The sequence below is a fragment of the Pseudocercospora fijiensis genome (genome assembly GCF_000340215.1).
Source record: "Pseudocercospora fijiensis CIRAD86 unplaced genomic scaffold MYCFIscaffold_3, whole genome shotgun sequence".
Classification (NCBI taxonomy): Eukaryota; Fungi; Ascomycota; class Dothideomycetes; order Mycosphaerellales; family Mycosphaerellaceae; genus Pseudocercospora; species Pseudocercospora fijiensis.
In genome coordinates, this window is record NW_006921534.1 from 5,253,034 (window position 1) to 5,278,528 (window position 25,495).

The following is a 25,495-nucleotide window of genomic DNA, read 5'->3' on the forward strand; positions in this document are numbered from 1 at the left end:
ATGCTGTTCGCCCTCACGCTATTCTGGCTCCTGGCGAACTGCCAATCTCAGCGACTAGAATGTCCTCCGAACACCACTGGACTAGCATTCAAGATGCTAGAAAGCAACATTGGTCGCGATCAAGGCCTTCAAGCTGGAAGTGGCGCACTGGGCATGATTGAGCTGGGAATTTTCCAGCAAGCGCTCCGAAACAGCATTGCGCGGTCCGACGACGAAGCTCAGCGGCAAAGGTGGTCCAAGCTGCTGGATATGAGCACATCGAGTGCCATTGAGAATCTCGCCAATGCGACCCGAGATATCGAATTTCCCCTTGATCGCCTAAGTGTCGGTACTTCCATGATCCTACAGTATCAGGAATTCAAGAATGAGTCTTACGTCCCGGCGATTGGGGCACTACAAACCTCCGTGTTGAACCAGCCCCGAAATGCCAATGGTGGCCTCTGGTATTACAACAATGTCAATAACATCTCGGCATACCATAATCTGAGCTATCTTGATGGGATGTTCTCTTACGCACCTTTTGCTGTTTTGTCCCAAGCAACGAACCAAACCTCTGATGCCGAGCTGCTTTCCGCGAGCGGCGCACTCGATCAATTCCTAATACTCCACAACATCACGAAACGCGACGATGGCCTTCTGGTTCATGGTTACGATGCCAGTAAAAACCATGCTTGGGCTGATCCAGGAACCGGAGCCAGTCCAGTCGTCTGGGGTCGCGCATTGGCATGGTACACCCTCGGCCTTGTCAACAGCCTTGAGTTCCTTCTCCACCAAAGCAGCAGCAGTGCGGTGTCGAAGCATCTTCGAAAACTGTTCAAAGATATCATTCGCGCCCAACTCATAGCCTCAGATCGTAGCCTACAGATCGAGGGCAGCTATGGCGTCTGGCAAGTCGTGGACCATCCCGGAGCCAGTTTCAACGGGACAAAGAACTTCATCGAGGCCAGTGCTACAGTCATGACTGCATACTCCCTCCTGCGAGGAGCCAGATTAGGCTTGCTAGATGACCTTGAGCTGAAGCTGCGAGCGCAGATCACTGGCGTCGGGATGTTCCAGACTGCTCGGCAAAATTTCTTGATTGAAAATCGCAACGGCACTTTGAGCTACAACGGCACAAGCGTTGTGTGTACGCTGAGTGGTAATGTTGACTATTCCGTAAGTCAATACTTGAACCCTGGATTCAGGACTGATGGACTGACCTGTTGCTTTTACATATATAGTACTACGTCACCAGGCCAACGGCATTGAACGCTTTGATCGGAACAAGCGCGTTTATACTTGCCAGTCTCGAAGTTGAAAAGCTTTGCAGTCACGGTCTCTCTTATTACTGATACTGCAAGCAAGCAATAAATACGCAATGCAATCGAAAGAATACTGTTATTGCAAGTGACTGACGTTGTTTCCATAGCATCATTCTCACGTCTGAAAACCTTGGTCCCTTTTCTAACGATGATCGATTTTGCTTCACAAAGAGAAGAAGCGTGTTCCGGTTCTTGTGCTGATGGACTTGCATCCTGGATTCTGCTTTTCTGCGATAGCCGAGTAACAACAGCAGAGCAAGAAGAGAAGAAGCGTGTTCCGGTTCTTGTGCCGAAGGTCTTGCATGCTGACGTTCATTCTGCTTTCCCGCGATAGCCAAGGGACAACAGCCGAGAGCAAGAAGGTCAAGAGAAGCCGGTAGACGGATGGGAATCTACGACCTCTGAAGATGACGGTACAGTAAAGGGGAGGAGATCTTCCACGGTATTCTGGCAGTTATTAGACACCTTGTTAGCACAGAACTACAGTATGCACATAAGGTCCGATCACAGCCCGATGACGCCGTAAGACGGAAATGCTCGCTTATAAACCAGCGGTGAGGTGGATCTAGCTCCGGTCCGGCTCCGTCGCTAGCTAGTAGAAGTGATCGCTCGCCAAGAAGTGGACTTCATAAGTGAGGCTTCGCTTCAAACCCTCAAAAAGCCGGCCACCGAATGAGGCGACATCTCAGCAACAAACCCAGATTTTCCTCAATGGCATGGTCTCGTCAGTATCATTCATGTTCCTGCACATAAACCAGGACACATGTTTCCAAAGCAATCCTTCGATCTCGTCTCCAGCAAGAGCTATGCCTGCTGGTAAGGCGGCAACACTAGCAGCAAGGTACAGGCCGGTACTGTAAGCGTCATCTAGTTGCATGTAGTCCGCCGCAAAACTTGGGCTCGAATGCATAAAGTTTGCGTGATAGCTCCGCATGAAGCAACGATCATGTGACACAGGTCAGCTGGTATTGAAGTAGTAGTCTACCAGCAAAGGTGACGATCGAAAGAAACAAAATATTGGTATCGATAATGGGAATGTCTTGCTCGCTCGAATCGAAATCCTCATGACCTTCTTCTCTCTTCTCATCCTCATAGCCAGAACCGGATGTCAGCTCGGCTTTCGTATGCCAGAATTTCATCCCAACGCCGTGGCTGTAGCGAACAGTCTTGATGCTTCCTTTAATATCTCGATCGTGATTCTTCTCTGCTGCGATCATCTCTGGCCCCGAGGCCACCTGACATATTGTACGGCATGGCTTCTCTTTCGCCATGTCTTCGCTCGTTCTCACGGATAAAATCTGCTTGATTGGCGCCCGCAGTTGAAGGTGCCTCCAGCAGTTTGGGTGGTCTGGACTTGAACTCGTCCTCGCTATCGCTATATTCGTACTCGTCTCGCTCGGATCGGTCGCGATTGCGAGTGCTTCGTTTTGCTTTTCGATCTTCGTCATATCGCTTGTCTGTTGATTGAGCATATTGCGTTAGTGACTACATTATAAAATTGCCTCAACTAATTCGACGTTCACGCGCAGCGGTGACGCTTGTTGTGAAAGCCACGCTCTCGAGCCCCCCCACTGCTCTTGATCCAGGCGCGCCTCTTCTAGGCTTGGTTGTGCGTTGGTGTCAATGCGCTCATCGTGGATGAGGTGTGGTGACTGTCGCTGAGCTTGTGGTGGTTGCGCTTTCAGCTGCAGGTCCGTCGGGGGACTCTTTAGCTGTGATGGCCTTGCGCTCCGACCCTGTTGAAGGTGCATTGTTGATGATCTTGCTGCCTTTTGGGCACGATCAGTCCTTGATGCCCCATCCATGCAGGATTGGTCTGGACTGGTTCCGCATAATTCTTGTAGGGAGAGAGAACAAATTCCAAAAGAAGACTGGGGTCATTTACCTCTTATTTCTCGCGTCTTGTCAGCGAGCTTTTGAATTTCCTCCTTCGTCAAGACACGCAGCACGATGACGCAGTCAAGGCGCTCTTCGAAACGTTCATGAGATGCTTCTAGGGCTTCAGGGTTCACCAAGCGGCGATCAATCTTGGTCCACCGAGCACCTGGCGGTATTCCCTTCTTCGTGGCCTATTTCGATCAGCATGGAAAAGTGGAATGGTTTCCAGCGAAGAACTTACATCTTTGAGCGGTGCAACACCTTCGCGGATAGCGTCAGGGTGCTCCGGGAACTTCTCGGTTGGCTTCTTCAGGATACCCTTGGGCCTCCTTTCTTCCTCTTCTGCAGTAGGTGGATCGACGATGCGCACACGATTCTCGCGCTTGTCGCTCATGCTGTTGTCAATAATCTGCGCGGACTCGTTCGTCATGGGGCCGTCAAGAATGCTTGGCTTCCTGCGGAGGTCACGGTCGCCGCCTACGACAGTGCTCTCAGATGCTGTGGTACCGGTGACCGTCGATGACAAGTCATCGATGAACGCTCCTGGCATGGTAGGCATCTGAGCCGGTGGAGCAGCACCGCCGCGACTCTCTCGCTGTTCACGTCGACGCTGCTCCCGCTCGCGCCGGCGACGTTCACGATCAGGATCGGAGTCTGAGTTCTGAGATGATTCTCCCGTGCGTCCTAATTCGCGCTGAATCTGCTCCATTCGGCGGCGATAATCCTCATCAGGATCGACAGGGAGGGCGGGCATCTGAGCTGTCGCCTGGCTGTCGTACTGAGTTTCACGCTCGCGTGGAGCAGGGCGTTCTTGATTGCCAGTCGGAGCTTGTCGATCTTGGTAAGGTTCTGGGACATGCTCTGGGGCTCTTTCGACCGGTCGCTCGGAAGCACGGTCAGATCCTCTGTCGTATGAGCGATCTGGCACACGCTCCTCGGTTCGAGGCGGTTGAGGGCGCTCTTGCTGCCATTCCGGATTTGTGGGTGGTCGGAGGTCCATAGGAGGTGCGCTTCTTGGTGGATCAGGTGGGGCTTCAAACGCAAAGCCCAGGCCTTTGTCTTGCTTTTCGCGATCACGGTCTTGTTGTCGTTCGTGAGGTGGCTCATCGCTGGCAGGCCTCCGCTCGCGCTCTCGGTCTCGGTCTCGTTCCTGTTCGCGCTCGCGCTCTTCATCACGGCGACGCTCATGTCGTTCACGTTCACGTTCACGCTCCCTGTCCTTTTCGTCGTCTCGCTCCTTGTCCTTGTCGCGCTTGTCAGAGACCTTGTTGAGCAGACCTGTGAGACCAAATGCCGCAGCAGCGCCCGCAAGACCTCCTGTGGCTGCCTGAGAGAGTCCAGTCTTGGAGTTGAGAGCTTCACCGCTTTGGCGAGGACTGTTCTCTTTACGACCATGCTCGCCACGATCAGTGCCTCTGCGTTCATGGTGTCGCTCACGATCGCGGTCCCGCTCTCGATCCCTATCACGATCAGACGGTGCTTCCATCTGTCGGGCGCGCTCTCTCTCGCGTTCCCTATCGCGCTCATACTCCCGGTCTCGAGCGCGATCTCGTTCCCTCTCGTAGTCTCGGTCATAGCCACGATCGTCTCGCCTAGGTTGAGCATCACGCAGCTCTCGCTCACGTTGACGATCACGTTCTTCCGCTTGGATCCTTTGAGCATATTCGCGATCTCTCTTTTCCTGCTCGAGTCGTTGATAGTCATGTTGATGCAGCTCAGGAGCGGCGTCTCGTCGATGTGGTTCCGAAGGTGGGTAGCCCGAGTCCCGGTATTGAGGTCGTTCGAAGCTCTCATCACTTCCTCGACCATCGCCTCGTGCAGCTCTGGTCTGGCTTCCTTCACGGTAAGCGCCTGCCGCAGCAATTCCAGCAACGGCGGCAGCTGCGGGGGCAATTCCAAAGCCTCGTCGTTCCACACTTCTGTCTAGCCTATTGCCGTCACGAGTGATGCTGTGGCGACGCTCGGTCCGTCTTGGCTCCCGGTCGTATTCATAAGCATCATAAGGCTGATGCACAGTGGTCCTGCGGTCCGAGGAATTGGTTCTTGGCGGCACATAGTACGAGTCTCTGGGGTCATTGTACTCCGTGTAGGCTCTGCCACGCGTGGGTGATTGCGCAACACGCGGCTGCTCTCTCACGCTACTCGTCCTTCCAAGGTGGTCGTTTACCCGGTCCCAGCCTCGGGTGCTTGGCGGAGGGCCGGCATCCTTGGCAGGCTGCCGCTGTCCGAAAGTTGGGTCAAGAAGGCTCACAGGACGCTCGCGACTTGTGGCACCTCCACGGTCGACACTGCCTCGTCTTGGTCGGACATCTCTCCATCTTGGTTCGGTGTCGCGATACATGCCTGCAGCGTCTGTGTACGAATATGCATCCTCGTCGTCAATGCTCTTATCTCGTGGGCGGTTGTGGGTACCGTTCGTATGGTAGCTCCGGCCGACCCTTCCACGGTCCCGCTGCTGCTCCACTCCTACCGATCTATAGCCACCTCGCTCGACGCTTTCTCTTCGTTTGTGATGTCGATTTCCTCCTGCCTCAACAGGGATATTGACGTCAGCCACAAGCTTGGCGCTGCCGTCTCCATCAACGCTGTAGAGTTTCTTGTGGGTGGTCATGGTTGTACGAGGCTCCTGTGACGATACTGGCGTGACATAGTAGTCCTTCGTGTCGCGTGTGCTGATCTTGGTGGGGCTGGCTGGACGACCAATGTCCTGCTGAATGATTGTCGGTCTGCTCCGAGAGGGCAGCTGAGTTGTACTGGCAATGGCACTTGCAGCAGAGGCTCGGGAAGTATCGACGAGTGACGAGCGTCGTGGTCTGCCCGAGTAGGAATCGTATTGCAGGACTGGTCGAGGATTCTGAGGTGGAGGGACATTGATGAATGTCTGGGTGGAGATGGGGATAACACCGCTGGTGCTGGTTCTTGGCGAGGCATAGGAGTTATGTCGCTGGGGGTAGTGGGAAGAATCGTTCAAGGTGTTGTCGGACAGGCGAGCGGAATTCTGGAGGCGCCTGCCACCTGGCGACAGCGGCCGGTGGTTGTAGGACATGGTGAGTTCGGCGATCGGCTTGACTCGAGGGACGAGGATCGACGAGGAGCCCAAGGAGATGGAGGAACGCGGGCGCGGTCGTTTGAGGCTGGCGCCGGTATATGAGGAGGTCTTGGTCTGCTCCATGGTGTGTGTGGTCAGCACATGTTTCTTTCGCAGGCAGGCGGGCGGGCGGCGGATGGGCGACGCTGTGCAACGTTGGGTTCGCAGCAGCAGGGTGGCGCGATAGCAGATTGCACTCTCAGGCTCGGTGTGGGCACGGACGAGGAGGGAGTCTGCGACGGCCTCCGCTCGCATTCACGCGGCTCTGGCAGATGTGCGGTCGGCGTGGTGGCAGCAGACTGCCTCGCCAGCACAGCAGCCGCTCGAGTCTGATTTCGCAGGGACTTCCCTTCGTGCCCAACGTCCATTTTGGTTGTAGAGAGTGGAGCTTACCTAGAGTTTCGCGGGCTGGCCGTGCAAGTTGGTCGTTCTGGATCTGGCATTTACCCTGTACACATTTCTGACAGGGCGTCGACGCGATCGAAGGCACGGAAGCTAAAAGGCAGATATATGGACCAGCCCTGCCCTGGCCTGCCCTGCAGCTGCAGCGGCCTTGCAAGGCTTCGGCTTCGCTTCGCTTCGCTTCGATGCGCGCGTCGGCGTGGGCGTGCGTGTTCGTATGTATGGGAGATGCAGGTAGGAGTGTGGTATGGATGGATGTCAGGCTCAGGCTGAGAGAATGGAAGACTCAGGTGCGTGTGACGGTGGGCCTGGGCCTGCGCCTGCGCCTGCGCCTGTGCTGTTGGAGTCGGAGGAGTTGACCCTCCACCATGCGCCTCGCTTCAGCAGCTCTACGTAATGGCACGCGATCTGTTCTGCCTGTGTTCTGTGTGTACTTGCACTTCTCCAATCTCCAGGCTGTGCTGTGGCCAGGCCAGTTCTCTCGACGATGCGATCTGTCCCCCAAATTCCAATGCCGCTGGTCGGTCAACGTGCAGTGCAGTGCAGTGCAGTGCCAGGCCGCAGCGGAGTCCGCGTCTCACAGCCGAAGAGCCTGCTGATAACGCACGATCATGCACGACGAGCCAAGAGCACAGGATGAAGACTGGGCGCGGCACGGCGCGGCGCGAGGCGTTGCGGAAGCCCCCCCACCCTTGTCGGATGATGTCAGTTGCGCCCACTACCTGTAGAGTTTGTAGAACATGTAATGCAACGAATGCAACAGTGCCTCTCTCAGAGTCTCTCTGCAAAAAGCCTGCCTCCCTTGCCTTGCAACCCCATCCGCGGAGCACCCACCACACCTTAACACGTGCCAGTGGTGTAACGTTAACATCAACAGCAGGCGGGACCGCGGCGGCCGAAATTTGGAATGACGAGGCGCTCCCAGCAAGGCTACGCGCTACGAAGTTGAAGCCCAAAGCACAAAAACGAATCCTGGTCTCCTTCCGCACATACCGTATTAGGTACAATTGATCAGCGGGCGGTACTTCGCACAGAAACACCTTCCAGCAATTCTTGTATGTCAGGAAATTTAGCGTACCACTGTTTGCAACAGTGGTTTACTTCCGGAGGGCGTTATCTACTGACTTAGTATGGTTTGCCTAGTAATCGACGGTGCTTTTCCTATTCTAGTACCGGGTTAACCTTCTCGGTTATACCTCCGATTCTAACCTTATCTCTATAGCTATTTCTTATATATAGATTAAGCTCTTTCTAATAGTTCAAATAGCACAATTAGTTTACTATTGTTACTATACCGCCTATATTAACTAAACTAGTGCCGCTATTTAGGCTAGACTATATACTATACGATATTATCGATATCCGAGAGTAGCTATTTAATATCCCTTCGTATAGATTAACGTTCGAGCCTAAGCGCTTCGAGGTACTAAAAGGCTATATAAGCAATATATATAAGGAGTTAAAGTCGCTAAGAACGAAGGATAGATTAGAGCAGCGGTCGTACTAGTATTATCGTTATAGGCGCGATTAGTAGCGGAATAGGTTACTAGGAGAGGGCATTCGTAAGGCTAAATATAATAAAGAGCCGTATAACGCTATAGTAGTCGTTATATCGCATTATCGGAGTAGAGCGACTAATCTATATAAAATTAGTGTCCGCCGCTATAGAAGCGACCCTTTAGCGATTAGTAATAACCTATATTGCTACGACCTAAGATATATAGATATTCGGTTAGTAAGTAACGCTCTAAAAGTCCTCCTCGAGGAATTAATAGAATAGCGCGCTTTTAACGTTGCTAAGGTGCTAGAATTCGTTAAAAGGGGGCTATTAAAGGACGAGTTTAGTAAGATTAGCGGGTAGTATCTAAAGGCTAGTATTGTAGCGTAGTTAAAGATTAGGCCTAACCTAAGGAAGGCTCGTACTAGTAACCGTAGAAATACGAGTATCTAGCTAGACGACCTTGCTATCGCGCTTAAGGGTATTTGTAATAATATAGACGGCAAAGAGCTCTATTTCTAGGTTATATCGAAGATGCTAAAGGGCAAGATAGAGCGTAGTATTGTCTTTTAGAGCGAGTAGTAACGAGAGTTATTAAATACCGAGGCAGGAGATATAAGTGTTGTTATTAGTAGTAGTAGTAGTATAGAAAGTAGGCGTATAACTAAGCTTCTAAAGCTTGCGTTCTATAGTTCCTACTACTAACTTTAAAAATTTAAAACATTACTAACTTATATACTATACAGTTGTTCTTGCTAGACGCGACTTATAAGACTACCGACCTTAGTTAGAACCTTTTTACTATCTATGTTCGTAATGCGTTAGGTTATTAGCTACTAGCAGGCTACCTATTGCTAGAATCGTAGAAAGCTAAGCTCGTAGAAGCCGGACTTCGAGCTATTAAGGTATAGTTACTACTATAGAAGCCTATTGCGGCTATAGTCGACGACTCGGCCTTAGAATAGGCGGCTATTGCCCTCTCGTAGAAGGATAACGAGGTACGAATTTACCTCTGCTAGCAGCACGTTAAAGAGACCTTCCTTCGCTCGTTTCTAGAGGCCTAATTTCTAGAGATTGTTAAGCGGTTTTACTACTTAATCTACTACGTACGTAGCGCAGGCGACGTTAGTACCGATATAGTATAGATTTAAGAGTAGTTACAAGAGTATAAGCCTACAGGATAGCAGGACAAGGTCTAATATATACGCTATAATTAGAATAGCTAAACTTTACGGAAATAGGCAACTTAGGTACGGCTCTATAGCCTATTATTGCTACAAATAAGGACTACCTCGCCCTTAGAGGGCTATTACTATACTATTAAGTATAACCGCAATAAGCGCAACCTAGTATTCTATATACTATATAGTACTATTATCGAGGTTCTTAAGGTCGACGATAGGTAGGCTTATAAGGCATAGCTAGCTAGTTATAGGCTCGGCAAACGCACACAATATTAGTACTATAAGGGCCTTCTAGGCTTCGAGACACTGTAGCTACTAGCTACTTAGGATTATATTCGAGAACAGGTAGATATTGCTATTAAAATAGAGGCTAAGGCAGTACCTATATATAAGGGCATACTACGTAGTTATAACTATATAATACCGGCTCGCTACAACTGCCTCGCCTAGTTTCAAACTCGCCTACCTTGTTACTATATTCTACGTAACTACCTGTTTAATAGACTCGAGATTAGCGAGCTATAACAACGTCGATATATCGAGCTGTTTCTAGGCCTAAATGTTTGTTACGGTTACTCGCGACAGATCGTTAAGTAACTTCTTATTACGTGCAAGCCGAGGCTTCTTTAGAGAGGCTAATATAAGCGGGAGGCAGAGACAGAATAATTAGTATAAAGGTAATTCTAATTAGTAAGTAGGTAATATAAGTTAAACGCCTCGAGCTATAAGGGCATTCCGGCGTTCCTAAATATAAAGGAGATATCTTGTCTATAGTCGTAAGCGACGTAAGCGACGCTATCGCTCTCGACCGCTCCTATCGCTCCTAGTAAGATAGAGCGATAGCTTAGCCTACTAGTCTTAGCGTCGCTCTAAGATTATATAAGGACTCTAACTAATTAGATCCGTAATACTATCCCCCTCCTTAAGCGGAATAGTCCCTTATTCCGGGACTTTCTAATTCTAACTTCTTTATTATACTAAAGTTATCTAAGGATTTGTCTTCTCGCTAGCGTAAGGAAAATATCGTAAATAATATCCTCGCCGACTGCCTCGAAATACCGATCCGCTACTTTTATTACGAATAGGCCGGTAAACCCTATAAAGTCGATCTTCGTTCCCGTCGCTACTCCGAGTGCGCCCTATACGGCTAGTCCTATAATATATAAGTTACTCGTATAGAGTATAAAAAAATCCGGAAGGCGCGCCTAAAGATAGCTAAAGATCTCGAAGCGGCCGAAGAGGAGGAGGACCTCCTTACGCGGAAGCTTTTCGAGTATCGCGTAAAGGTCCGTCGCTTACGTAAGTCGCTGCGTATAAAGGAGGATTAGGAGATACAAGCTCTTAAGGCAGAGGAAGCCTCTATTTAATAGGCGGAGGAGCTCGAAAGAGAGCTAGGCTCTTCGCCTATAGAGCCGATAATATTCTCGTTGCCTACTAACGAGCCGTTTCCCCTAGATAGCCGATTATAGATATCGCCTTATAACTAGAGTCGTCTAGATAGGACATCCTAGCCTATCTCTAAAATCCCTAGTAGGAGTGCCGAGAGTCTAGTGTCCTAAAGGTATATATTTTTAATGTTTCCTATCTATTTTATCTTCTAGCTAGTTAGTCTAGTAGTATAATTCTTAGCTATAAAAGACATAGTTGCTAGGTACGCTATTAGAGTCCCCGCTCCTCGAGCTATACTGCCCTAGGTCGTTAAGAACTCTAAGGCGCTATAATCGATAGGGTCTAAGAGGTCGTAGGTTTAATTCTTATACTAGTTATTTCTTTTTTGTCCGGTTTTGATATTTTTTAATTATCTACTAATAGTTCTATAGGTTTTCTTTTAGTTCCTAGGTGTTTTCTAAATGTAGGTATCCTTTCTATTTAATAAGGTATTTCTAACCTTGCTAATCTAGGATTTCCTCGACTTTAAACTTATTTTCTTCCTTAGGTTAGAAGTGAAATGTTTCTTAATACGGTGTTTCGGCGTCTATAGGTTCTAGTATAGAGATATGAAATACTAGGTAGATTTTCGCGTCGTCCGGTAGTTTAAGTCGGTAATTAACTAGTCCTTTAGGCTTATTAATCAAAAATGGCCCGACTTTAACGTAGTCTAGTTTCTTAGTCGATCTCCGGGTTTTTAGATTCTTTATTAGGAGGTAGACCTTATCCCCCTTTTTTAGCTAAGGTGCTATTTTTCGTTTAGTATTATATAGTCCTATAATCTTTTCTTAAGACTCGGCAATTGCCCTTTGCAATTCTTTATATACCTGCTTTAAGTCTTCTAAAGCGACTATCGCTTTATCCGCGTATAGATGCTATAAATACTGTTCCCCGAATAGCTACGGATGTTTCCTAAAATTAGCGAAGAATGTAAGAAGGGTATATTAGCAGGTAGATAGGGTAGTCGTAGGTACAGGTAGTATTCGATAAAGATCTAAGAGGAGAGGGAGGAAGGCAGGCTAGTTAGCCTAACGCTAAGCGCTAAGCCCTGCCTAAGGCATCGAGACCCTAGCTTTACTCGAGCCTAGTTATATACTAATTACGTGTAACCTCTTTGGTCCTAATATACGCTTCCCTTCTAAAGGCCGCGCCCTCGTAGCCGGTCTATATTCTATTCTCAACCTCTGTCGCTGCTAACTTAGCAGGTCTAGTAAGCTTCTTAGTCCGCGCTAAATTAAACACACAATTACCGATTATGTAACTATGTCAAACCTTACCTCTAATATAACACAATGTCTAACTCTAACTACGCTATCCTTATATATAATAAAGTAATATATAACTATAAGAATTAGAGACTATCGACTAATTACAATACGAGCGCGTCTTCCCTACTATAATAGGTAGACGTACGAGGTATTATAGCCCTGCCTCCGTTCTAAGTAATGTCGTACCGAGTTCTTTGCGTCTACTCTTAAAAGACCTAGCAATGTCCGCTTCCGAGGGTTTGTCCGTTCCGAGGGTTGTTCTTATTGTTACGAGGGCTATTATTTACTGTCGTAGTTTTACTAGCCCTAATTAGTTAGGTTTAGCAGCCTTTAAGTGTTAACTAATTATATCTTTTCAAAAAACTTAGTTCTTCTAGTTTCTATAGGTAAAGGCTATTATAAGTGTAGTAGTAGAGGTTCGCCTCGCTTAAAGGATTAGATAGATCGAGGAGTAACCTATTGTCCGCAAGATCGACCCCGGCTAGCTTAGCTCTATAGTTTTGCCCTTAGTTAGTCTATTAGTCGCTTAATCTTTTAGGCGGCTTAAAGTTTTGATTAAAGTTTTAATTAAAGGTGCCTTAGGCTCGTAGTGCAGGTAAGGTTGTGTCCGTAGGTATAGTAACAATAGCAAGTAATGTTAATAATAGCGGCGCTAGTCGTCTTAGCGCTAACTTTACCTTGCTTTCGATTTCCTTCGTCGACTAATAACACACTCCGTAATACTGTTACTAATATAGCCGCGCCGGCTGTGTCGCCCTTTAGCGCAAGCGTAACGCCGTCGTCACTATTATTATTACTAATACTATTCGTCTACGCGCGCGCGCTGCCTCTATCGACCGCCTAGGCCTTAGGTTTTAATAGAATAAAGGAATAAGAGGGGGACTTAAATACTAGGAGAAGGGCCTTATAGGGCGCATTAGTAAAGAGGTAGAGCCCTTAAAAGAGCATGCGATTGATTAATTAACGCGTCGTAGTACGCCTAGTATAGTCTTATTGTCCTTTGTTGCTAATAATTGCTTGTCTCTAATTAGTTAGCTAATAGCACCCCGGGGATAGTATTATTCCTAGGCGACATTATAGGCCCTTAGCCTTCTTCTTATTCTTTATACTAGTCTAATACTTATCTAACAACTTAGTTATATCCTTAAAGGAACCTTTAGCTTCCTATAAGTCCTATTTAGGTGAATAGCCTTGCTATCTTAATAGGTACTCCTTCTTGCCTTGCCTAGTCCGGTGCTTTAGAATACGTTCTATAAACTACAGCTCTTTACTATCCGCTAGTATGTCTTCGTGTTTAGTAGGGGCTTTATCCCCCTCGCGTAGGTAATATAGCTTAAGGAGGGATATATAGAAGGTATTATAGATAGTGTAATAAGGAGGAAGCTACAACTAATAGGCCTATATAGAGGAGCCCTTAACTTCTCGAATACGGAATAGACTAATGTATCTTAGTGCGAGCTTAGGCCTTGTTTTGCCGTTAGGTAATAGGTGCTTGCGGATGCGGAGGTTCTTAGTACTTAGTATAACTATATCGCCTTATTTAAAGGTCCTTAGCGTATAGTGCTTGTCGTAGTAGGTCTTTTAGTACTCTTAAGCCTTTGTCAACTTCTCGGCTATCTTAGTATAGATTTCTTGCATCTTCTAAACCCTCTTAATAGCCGCTAGTATTTCGGGTACTTAACGCGCTTCCCTTTCCTTACGCTCGGCCTCGAGCGATAGGGGGTCTTATAGCATAGCAGCGTTCTAGCCTATTATAGCTATATAGGGTAAGACCTTAGTTAATAAATATATACTATTATTATATACGAATTCGGCTAGTTATAGAAGGTTAACCTATCTATTAGGGTCTTTATTAATGTAGCTATACAGTTACTACTATAGCGTGGCATTTTGCCTCTCTGTTTGACCGTTAGTCTATAGATAGAAGGCTGTTAATAGCCGATGCTTCAGTCTTAGCTATAGGCATAATTCGCTCTAATAGTGCGATATAAATATCGAGCCCCTATCGGAGACTATCCCCTTAGGGGTCCCCTAATAGCTGCAGAAGATGTTGTTCTATAGGGCTTTAGCTATATTAATAGCAGTCCAATCCTTTCGAGCAGGAATGTAACGAGCACCCTTAGTAAATCGGTCTATAATAACTAGTATAGCGTTAAAGACGTCTTTGCTTCCCCTTCGCTTAGTAGGGGGAAGACCTATAATAAAGTCTATTATAAGCTCTGCAAAAGGCTTCTTTAGAACAGGGAGTAAAGCCAACTCGCTAAATAGTAAGTGCTTTAGTGCTTTAACTCGCTAGCATACTGCACAGGTCTGTATATACTCCTTTATATACTGCTTACTATTTAGCTAGTAGTATATACGCGATAGTAACTCGTGCGACCTCTCTATACTATAGTAACTAGCGAGTTTACTATTATAGTGCCTCTTTAAAAGCTCTTATCTAATCGATTGTTTAGCGGGGATATAGTACCTACCCTTAAACTTTAAGTAACCTTTATCGTCGATCGACTAACTATTACTCTTGCTAGATCGAGTCGCCCGTCTACTTATAAGCCTATTAATACGCTCGATAGTAAAGGCGTCCCTCTACTAAGTACGTAACAGCTTATCTATAAACGATTAACTATCCCTATTTGTAAGGTTATTTAATAGCACCCTCGCTATTAAACGAGGTACGTATTATATGCATCTAATAGCACTAGCAGCCGGAACTACTGCAACCTCTTCTGTAGTACTGTCGCTATATAGGCTATTACTATAGATAGCAATGTCTTTAATCGAGTTATTATAGCTTAAGCGATCTACGTCCTTTCTAACGTACACTAGAAGAACGACAACTCCGCTATAGTATTTGTTGCCGCCGCGGAGTCCGGAAGTCCGCTTATCCTGCGCTTGCTTATTAACAACACGGGCTATAGCAATCTTATACTACAGGGTTGGAAATAAAGAATTAATATATTAGGTCTCGCTATCGTAATTAGGTCGCCTCGATAGGCTATCGGCAGGGTTACTTACGCCTAGCCGGTATAACATATTAAAATCAAACCTAGCGAGGTAGACGGCCTATCTAGCCTATCGACCTATAACCCTTGTAACCTTAGTAATACTACGTAGGTTGTTATAGTCTGTATAGACCTAAATTGTGTACTAAGCACTATTAAGATAGTAGCGCTAATACTTAAAGGCCTCTACGATTGCTAAGAGCTCTTACTCGTAGGTCTTATATCGACGTTCTATATCGATTATCTTTCGTAAAAAGAAGGCAATCGGGTGCTAGTAATAGTTATTATCTGATTGCTATAATATAATAGCCGATATAGCGAACTGTAAAGCGTTAGTCTTAATTCGGATCTGCTTGCTTAGCACGAAATAGTATAATAAGGGGACATTAGTAAAGCGTTGCTTTAGGCCGTTAAAAGCGGCTTGTGCTCTATTAGTCTATTTGAACTCTCTAGTTAGGTTGGCCTTAGTTTTAGTAAGCTTAGTTAGGGGCATTATATGCCGTAAATAGCCCTTAATAAAGCGACGATAGAAATTAGCGAAGCCGAGGAACGACTGCAGTTCCTTAATTAACGTAGGAATAGGCTATTTAGTAATAGTTTTAATCCGATTAGGATTAGCCTTAACACCCTTAGTTAATACGAGGAAGCTAAGGAAGGACACCTCCTTAGTAGCAAAGGTGCATTTAGAAGGTTTGCAATATAGTCTATAGGCTCGTAGGCGGTCGAGGACCTTGCGTACTGCGGCCTAGTGTTCTATAATATTAGGTAAATATATGTAAACTAGGATGTTATTTAGGTAAACTATACAGAGATAGTCTAATAGTCCTAAAAGGGCTCGATTAATATAGGACTAGAATGTTATAGGGGCATTAGCTAGGCTAAATAGCATAACTAAGTATTCGAAATAGCTATAGCGAGTATAGAAGGCTGTTTTCTATTCGTTACCCTTACGAATGCGGATACGGTAGTACGCATCCTTAATGTCTAGTATAGTATAGTAGTAAGCCTTAGAAAGGCGATCGAGGGTCTTATTAATAAGGGGGAGTAGACAGCGGTCTTTAATAGTAATAGCGTTAAGCCTACGGTAATTAACGCATAACCGTAGGCTACTATCCTTCTTTAGAACAAACAGGATTAGTATACTAGCAGGGCTGTTACTATACCGAATTCGACTATTAGCTAGGTTTTCCTCTAGGTACTTACGTAACATAGTAAGCTCTCGCTTACTAAGATTGTAGAGGGGGCTAAAAGGAACCTCTTTGCCCTCTATAATGTTAATCTTATAATCCGTCTCTTTAAACATAGGCAATGTCGATACTAGGTAGTATTTAAACATATTAATATAGGTCTCTCGGATAGGCTCTAGTATACGAGCAAGCTAATTAGGATTATTAGGGGGCATAGGTTTATCGTCGTTACTACCGAGTAGGTCGGTAGTCGGATTAGCTAAGGCAGGTGTCAGGTTGCTAATAAATAGGACCCTAATATCGTTAGGGCACTCGCTAACATTAATATGTTTAATGTCCTCTTTCCTAGCGATTCTAAATCGCTATTGTTAACTGCCTAAGTCTATAACTATAGCATAGTACTTAAGAACAGGGTTGCTAATAACAATGTCGGATAGGAGGCTGTCTATATCTACCGCGTAGATAGTAAAGTTTAGTAGGCGTTCATTTCCGAGGTCGTCTTTTAGAACTATAGGAATATAGTAGGCTCTATAGGTCAAGTGCCGAGCGTTATTAAACTAAGTAAGGGTTGGCAGGTTAGTCCTCGGCAGTTGTCGAAGGTCTAATTGCTTAGCTAGGCGATAGCTAATAAGGGCGCTAACTGAATTTCCGGGGTCTAGTATAACCTTTGCCTTATAGTTAGTGTCGGGCCTAGATATAAGACAGGTACGTATAATAGCTAGCACAATGTCGATAGTCTTACGCCGCACAAGGCTAATAGTTAGTGCAGCGCTTACTCTTTTTTCGACTAATTAAAAGAGCCGACTAGGGTAGCATTAGCGGCTAAAAGGTGTTTCCTATACTTAGCGGAAGCACGGTTAATTCGGGCCTAGTTCTTAGGTTTGTCGCATTAGCCTAGTAGATAGCTAGTGCTATTACAATTAAAGCACTTCAATCCGGTTAGTAGGTTGCCGTAGCTGTTGTTGCTATTGTTAGCCGAGCGGTTAGCATTATAGGGATACGAGCCCCTTCTACGGCCCCTATCGCGGCCTCCTCTATATAGTCGCCGGCTACGGCCCCTTCTACGGTCGTTGTTACTATTCCTACTATTAGTATTGTTGTCTTAGTAGGAACCTTAGTTTCCTCCGCGGCTACTACGATTGCTACGGTTAGTACTAGCTAGTCGGATCCTTAATTCTAGTCGTTATTAGAGCTAGACAGCTCGTTCGGCTATTTCCACTTCGACTATGAATTAAATACGTGTTAGGTTAGCTTGTTCGAATACGCGGCGACGGTCTAATTCGAGGATAAGTTCCTATCTAAGTTTTAGGCGTATTTCCGAGATCTATATAGAATTAGTCTTAGGCGGAAGGTCATCCTCGAGGGTCTTTAAATAGGCTTCAAATAAGCGAGCCGATTAATTAGTCTTCTATTTAGCTCGAAGATACAGGTCCTAAGTATGTTATTGCCTTAGTATAGGGTTTCTAAGGGTATCTAGCATAATAGTTTTATAGGTTTGCTACTAAACAGCAGTCTAGTTATTAAGGGAGTCGAAATAGTTATCCTATATACGCTTTAGGTCGCTATTAATATACTGTATAGCGTATACGACTAAGGAATAGTCGTCTAGTAGCGCTCTTAGTGCATTGCGCTAGTTGAGTTTATAGTTACGAATGTAGTCGTTGTACTGCTTTCGACTAGAGCTATTAAATACGGTATAGTCCTTAAGTTTAGCATCCTTCTTTTAGATAGGTAGTAAAGAAGGTCCTACTGTTAGCTTAGCAGTAGTTGTTAGAGATTCCTAGAGGCGGCGAATCTCGAGAAGATTATCCTTTAGCTGTTGTTCTTAACGCAAGGCAGTAAGCCTATTTTAGGTAGCTTCTTAAAGTCTCGCTACTAGTTAGGGACTAAAGGCTAGCTAGCTATATCGACGGTTGATAATATTATTAAGAATGTCGTCGATAGGCAATTCTAGGTCGTTACCTAGAATTGCAAGTTCTTCTTTAGCAGGTCCTATAGTAGGCTCTTCGGTAGGAGGCACCTTAGTAGGTGCTTTAGTAGGCACTTTAGTAGTAGGCACTGTGCTACTAGCGTTGTTATTGCTAGCGCTGCTAGCGGTAGCACAGTTGTTGTTGCTTCGTAATAAGCCGGCTATTGTAATAGGGGGTAACACTAATAATGTATTATTAGCCTCTAAGATGCGGATATAGCGGAATTAGTAGATATTAGTCTAGTACGATTGACTTAGTGTAATAGGCCGTATAGAAGGCCTCGCTTAATAATTAGTACGGTTGTCTCGATAGAATAGTACGTATAGGTCCCGTTCTTCGGGCGCAATATAGTTAGATTAGTCTTGTTCGTAGCTATACCGCTAAAAGCTTGAAATAAGAACTATCTAGCTGCTGCCCTTAAAGGGTAGATCGAATACTATATAAGAAGGGTATGTTAGCAGGTAGATAGGGTAGTCGTAGGTATAGGTAGTATTCGATAAAGATCTAAGAGGAGAGGGAGGAAGGCAGGCTAGTTGGCCTAACGCTAAGCGCTAAGCCCTGCCTAAGGCATCGAGACCCTAGCTTTACTCGAGCCTAGTTATATGCCAATTACGTATAACCTCTTTGGTCCTAACAAAGAATAGTGTCTCTTTCGTAGTCTTAGATTATTGGTTGTTTAGTACAAGTTGTGCTATAGGCAATAGCGATACCTAATTGTTTTATACGTAATTGACGTAGTACCGTAAGTATACCTCTAAGGCCTGATTCTTAACTTCCGTTTAGCCGTCTATCTATAGATAGTATGCCGTTAATAGCTTATACTTAATTCTAAGTGTCGCTATAAGCGTCTTCTAGTAGTTTAATATAAAGAGCTTGTCTCTATCCGTAATATAGGTCTTTAGAAATCCGTAGTATCGTATAAGTCTATCTAGTACGAGGTATCCGAGTTGCTCTGCCGTACTTGCTTCGTTAGCAGGAATGAAGTATATATATTTCGTAAGCCTATCGACTATAACAAGTATTATATCGTAGCTATGTCCTATAACCGGATCCTTAGACTTCGGTAGTTTCGTAATAAAGTCTATTGTAACTTCGTCCTATAGTTTATCTAGTAGCGTCCTAAATTAGATGTGTCTATATCTAGCGTGTCTATTAGCCTTGTTACGCTAACATTGTAGACATTTCTTAATATATTCTAGAACTCGTTGTCGTATATATAGGAATCCGAAGCTTCGCTTAACTAGTTCTATTGTTTTTAAAACTCTAGGGTGTCTATTTTCTAGTCCGTCGTAGTATTGTCGTATACACTCTGTAACTCGTTCCTTAGGTACTTAGTATTTCCTATATTCGATTAGAAACTATTCTTCTATATCCTAAAGAACTCGTATAATATAGTTGAATTCTTTTATATTAGCACTAAGGCTTCCGTCTTAGTTTGCTTTTAATATCTGCTACTATACTAGTTCGTAACCCTCTATATAGTCGCTACGGCGGCTTAGTGCGTCGGCTCGTCCGTTCTCGCGTCCTAGGGTATAGCGGATTTCGAACTTGTACTGTCCTAGTAGCTCCGACTAGCGGGCCTGTCTTCGGGTTAGTACTTTAGTCGTAGTAAAGTAAGTTAGATTCTTATAATCAGAAAGAATCGTAAGACTTAGTACTCCTTCCGCGTATACTCGCTAGTATTATAGTAATGCAACTATTGTAAGTAGCTCCTTATTATAGATATCGTAGTTCTGTTCCGCGGGTAATATCTTTCTCGAGTAATAGGCTACCGGGTATCGTTTCCCGTTATACTCCTATATAAGGCATGCTCCTATAGCCCTATCCGACGCGTCTATTTCTATCTAGACCGCCTTATTCCTATCGAATAATCGTAGCGTTAGCGTAGAAACGCATTGCTTCTTTAGCTACCTAAACGCTTCGTCTTCCTTCGTACTCTAGTTCTATTTCTTGTCTTTCTTTATAAGCTCCGTAAGGGGTGCCGCTGTCTTAGAGTAGCCCTCGATGAATTTTCTATTATAGTTAGCTAATCCTAGGAATGATTATACGTCTTTAACGTATATAGGCGTTAGCTATTCCTGTATTAACTTGGTTTTTTCTAGATCGATCCTAATTCCTATAGTACTAATAATAAATCCTAGGAATTTAACTTCCTTCTTATAGAATTCGCATTTCTTAGGTATAGTCTTAAATCCTACTTAAGTAAATCGTTTAAAGACGTCCTATACTATTCGTATATAGTCCGCGAGAGCTCCCTTAGTATAGACTAAGATATCGTCTATATATACGATAACGCATACGTCTAGAAGGTCTCGGAGGACTTCGTTTACAAGGTCTTAATATAACGCTAGGGCATTTGTAAGTCCTATAGGTATAACTAAGAATTCGTAAAGCCTATATCTTGTTCGGAATGCTGTTATCTATTCGTATCTAGCTACTATACGTATTGCGTAAAACGCATCGCGTAGGTCAATCTTCGTATACTAGTCTAATCTAGTTAATCGGTCTTATATTTCTTCGATGTTCGGTAGTAGGTACCGATTCTTAATTATAATGTCGTTAAGTCGTCTAAAATCGACTACTAGCCGTCCTTCGTCTAATCCGGCTTTCGGAACGAATATTACTAGTAAGGCTACCGAGGATGTCGACTTCCGTATCTAGCCTTTTTCTAATTTCTCTTTTAGCTACTTGTCTAGGGTTTTAAGCTCTTTCTTAGACATTGCGTATAAGGGTCCCTATAGAGGCTCTTTCCTAGGCTGTAAGTATATCTTATAATCCTATAGTTAGTGTTTAGGTAAGGCTGCCTTGCCTCTCTCCTCTTTAAAGAGTCGCTTCTACTTACTATACTCTTTAGGAATATCTAGGTCCGAGATTCTAGTTTTATTCTTCGATAGCGTATAACTTCTATCCTTCCCGTAATTATTATTATAACCCTCCTAACCTAACGGTGGTGTCGATCCGGGTTAAATACGGTTCTCCGTAATTCCTATCGACGTAAACGTCTTACGAGTCGCCCTACGTTTGTTAATCTTATCTGCCTACGAACGCTGCCGCTATATAGGTTGAATGCCGATTATATAGTCGCATTCCTTAAATATAAGTACTCCTTTTCTCTAGTTTACGACTAGGTTATGCTTTCTTAACTAAGGTATGCCTAATACAATATTATAACTAGCTATGTTAGTAATATCTAAGACAATCTCCTCGTAGTGCCACTAGATAGCTAGTAGTAACGGTATCGTTTCTCGTTCTATACTAGGTAGCGGTGACCTATCTACTACTATAAGTTTATACGCTCCTTCTCTTCTACTTCGGGTTACGATCCCTCGGCTTTTAACGAATAATTCGGAGGCAAAGTTCCCGCTCGCTCCGGAATCTATTAATATACTCGTCGGGTGCCCGTTAACGATAACTTTTGTGCGGAAGACTGCTATTAATGCTTAAGCGCTTTCGGTATTAAAGAACTCTCTTAGAACGCTCTAATCTAGAGAGTTAGTCCGTTTCCCGACTAATTAGTAGCCTAACGTTGTTCTAACTAGTTACGGATCCGTAGTCCTACCGTTCGTACTTCTTCGGTATATAATTTTTCCTCGAGGGTATCGTTATATATATCCCGTCCCTACGCTGCTATAGCCTTTCGGTATTGCTAATTTAATCGCTAGACCGTCTAACGTATATCTTAAGTAATAATCGTCCTTTCGTCGGGTAGAACGTATCTATAGGGCGTAATTATACTTCCTATCGGTACTCGCTCCGTAATGAAGTTATAGTACGTATAGTCTATAGGTATCCGGGGGTAATTCTAGAATTTTGCCTATAAGCTTATCTAGAAATAATTAAATTAGATAGGATCGACCTTCTGTTATTTGTTAACCTTTAGAAACATTTCCTTGTATTTGCGTACTAGATGTAAGGCGATTGTTCGCGCTACTATAGGTACATCTATTATAAACGTAAGGATCGTATCGTCGTTAATCCCGAATTCGTCTTTACTTTCTTTATTCCTAGTTTCTTCCTCGGTATCTAGACTTCCTTCTAAATCTTCTTACTGTTCCTCCTCTTACTAAGAGGACTCCGGTACTTCTAGGATAGCTCCTAACTCCTCCCCGGGAGGGAATAAAGCTTCCGGATCTCGGTTTTCTTTATCGTCGGTATCTAAGCAAGATTTATTAATCGTTTCTTCTTTTAACTAGGATTTCGTATCTTCTCGTACAAGTCGCCTAATCTAAGGGAAGAATCCTACTTCTACTTTAGTAGAATAATGAATTTGGTATTAGTCGTCGTAACAGAATCTCTAGTAAAGGGTTCTATATACGGGTTCTTATCGTCGTACTATTATACAGATTTGTCGTAGCTCTTTCTTTACGACCTCTACGTAGGTCCTCGGCGCGTTATTAATAGAGTATAGCTCTACTACTATTCGGTAGCCTTCTCTACCCGAGTCCTTTCGTTGTATTATATTAAACTATTCGCGTCGCACTATATTCTTGCCGCGGTAGTTCCGTACTATATAGCCTTCCTTGCTATACGTATAGCAAGTTAATCTTCCTACTTTCTTAGGCGAACTCTTACCTTTTCTTCCTTTAATTGCTCGACCCTTCTAGGTAGCGTCTAGCTCTATTAGTTGCGTACCGTAGTAGTTGTTCCCCTTTAGTTTATCGTAGGTACTATAGTTTCGTCTATTATCGTATCTAGGAGTATAACTAGCTTTTCTAGAAGTCTTAGAATCGTAACGTCGTTCTAAAGCTCGTTCGTAGAGCCTATCGTTAAGATCGATCGTAATCTTAACTAATATTCCTATATTATCTATTTTTCTACTATCGCGTATAAGCTCGTCTTTAACGTTATCCTTAAGACCTCGCCGATATATTATTATAAGAGCTTCGTCGTCCTAATCTATAAGTTAGGCGTATTCCTAAAATTTAGCGGCGTAATCGGCATATAACCCCTTCTAAGTTAAGTGTTAGATAACCCTAACTGCGGTAGCAACTTCGTTAGAAGATCTAAAGACCTTCTTTATCGTATGCTTAAGATTTTCGTAGCTTGCGAAGATTCTATCCGAATTGTCGGTCCCGTTGCTATCTAGATAGGTCCTAAGAAATAGTTTAACCTAATGCTAAGCCCTACCTCGTATAAACGTCGTTGCGAAGACTAGCTTTAAGTTATCTTAAACCTAGTTAAATATAAAATATATATCTATCTAGCTAACCTAGGTATCGAACTTGTCTCGGTCGCTATAATAAAAGTCTAGCTTTCCGATCTTAAGAGAATCGTTTCTGGTATAGGTTCCTAGTGCATTGCTAGTACTAGAGGTAGTACGTCGAGTACTACCTGTCTCGCTAGGGGCGGGAGTTCCCCTTCCGACTTATAATAAGGCACTTATCCTAAGGGCGTTTAAAGTGTTACGGTTACTCGCGACAGATCGTTAAGTAACTTCTTATTACGTGCAAGCCGAGGCTTCTTTAGAGAGGCTAATATAAGCGGGAGGCAGAGACAGAATAATTAGTACAAAGGTAATTCTAATTAGTAAGTAGGTAATATAAGTTAAACGCCTCGAGCTATAAGGGCATTCCGGCGTTCCTAAATACAAAGGAGATATCTTGTCTATAGTTGTAAGCGACGTAAGCGACGCTATCGCTCTCGACCGCTCCTATCGCTCCTAGTAAGATAGAGCGATAGCTTAGCCTACTAGTCTTAGCGTCGCTCTAAGATTATATAAGGACTCTAACTAATTAGATCTATAACAATGTTATATTTGCTTACGAATACTAGCGCGCTCTCGACACTTAATAACTCGTAATCGAAGGTTATAAAGAAGACGCTGTTGCCCTAGTATAAACACCTCTTTTAAGAGATCTTCGAGGCTACTTTAAGGAGGCGGTAGAAACACTAAATCTTAAGTACTAGCGGATTAAGGACGACTCTTCTATCGATAGCACTATAAAGGACGCATTCTACGCCTTCTATATATAGAAGGTTAAGGACTTCTCGGACAGTTGCTACGTACTAAATATTAACTATTTTATCGCTAACCTATAAGAGGTCTATTTTATAGGTAAGACCGAGCGATAGTAGACAACTTAACTACCTTCTAAACTAGCGATACCTACTCGCGCTTAATTGCGACCGACACCGACAACGCCGGAGACATACTACCTCGTCTATTCTAATATAATACTGCGACCGTTACTATTAAAACAGCGTGTTTAGTCGTTACCTATTCGCTAACCTATATTCTTATTACCTCCGCTAGGTAACCTTACTCCGAGGCTATTTCCGCGCCTTCTACCGCCCTCCTTTAATATACCGCGCCGCGAGACAACCTCTTTTAATCTACCGCGCCGCGAGACAATACTAGATATATAGTTTTTATAACCGCTCGATTTAGACGACGTTAAAGAGGTAGATTTAATAGGAGGTAATACACTACTAGTACGAGGTCTACCTACGCCGCTAGGCACTTACTATTTAACTAGCTAATAGAATTAGGGTAAGCTATTATAGGTCTTTATATATAGTATTCGCGAGATTAACGGTATTACTATAAACGACCGTTGCTTTACCGATTCTAGCCTCTCGTTCTTCGAGGAGCTTCTTATCTTCTATAACGTAGACTAGTATACTATAGATACGATAATAAGCTATATACGAGATAAGGATTACAAACGAGCGGCTAGGCGACTAACTAGTTAGATAATAGACGACTTAGAAGACGACGCCGCTAATAACCTACCTAGCAACGAGCGAGTTAGACGAGAGATAAGAGGTATAAGAACACATAGTAACCGCTAGTTAACCGCTAGTTAGTTAACCGCTAGTAAGTTAACCGCTCGTAGACAACGTACTAAGTAATAATAAGGTCGAAGAGATAGTAATTAGTATAGCTAGGCTTTCCGATATAGTCGTAGAAGGCGGTAATTATATAGTAATAATAATAGTCTCTTCTACTATAAAATGGCTGCTTCTATAATAGTCTCTTCTACTATAAAATTGCTGCTTCTATAGTAGTTAAATAGTTAAATAGCCGCTTTACCGATAGGCTCGAGAGAGGCGCCCTTCTTAACCTAATTCGTTACTACGCCGAGCGGTTCTAAACGCCACTAAACTGGAGGATTGCGGGTGGCTTATTGCCTAGTAATCACTAGTAAAACGCTGTGCTCATGACTCTATTTAGGTTTTACTAAAACTCCTGACATACACGATAAATCCACCTTCCTTCCCAGAGAGAGATAACGTACCACACATCCAAGCATACCTATTCAATAATGTTCCCAGCTCGCAAACAAGCC

At 44.3% G+C, this 25,495-nt stretch overlaps 2 protein-coding genes across 2 annotated transcripts; one reads left to right on the top strand and one right to left on the bottom strand.

The window, feature by feature from the left end:
- MYCFIDRAFT_41491 (glycoside hydrolase family 105 protein) lies at positions 1-1,331 on the top strand (the record flags this gene model as incomplete). The annotated part of the gene is made up of 2 exons (XM_007926016.1): positions 1-1,155; positions 1,221-1,331. The coding sequence occupies 2 exons, from the start codon at positions 1-3 to the stop codon at positions 1,329-1,331; spliced, it is 1,266 nt and encodes a 421-aa protein (XP_007924207.1).
- Positions 1,273-25,368, bottom strand: MYCFIDRAFT_173829 (uncharacterized protein; the record flags this gene model as incomplete). Its single annotated transcript, XM_007927276.1, has 23 exons — positions 1,273-1,327; positions 1,396-1,443; positions 1,469-1,735; positions 1,767-1,781; positions 1,810-1,866; positions 1,927-1,944; positions 1,971-2,022; positions 2,051-2,105; positions 2,133-2,168; positions 2,196-2,227; positions 2,257-2,562; positions 2,591-2,786; positions 2,825-3,007; positions 3,037-3,188; positions 3,244-3,300; positions 3,339-6,500; positions 6,527-6,589; positions 6,613-6,938; positions 6,971-7,086; positions 7,110-7,749; positions 17,435-17,445; positions 25,308-25,329; positions 25,358-25,368. 23 exons carry the CDS (start codon positions 25,366-25,368, stop codon positions 1,273-1,275), a joined length of 5,880 nt encoding a protein of 1,959 aa, XP_007925467.1.
- Positions 25,369-25,495: the final 127 nt, after the last annotated feature.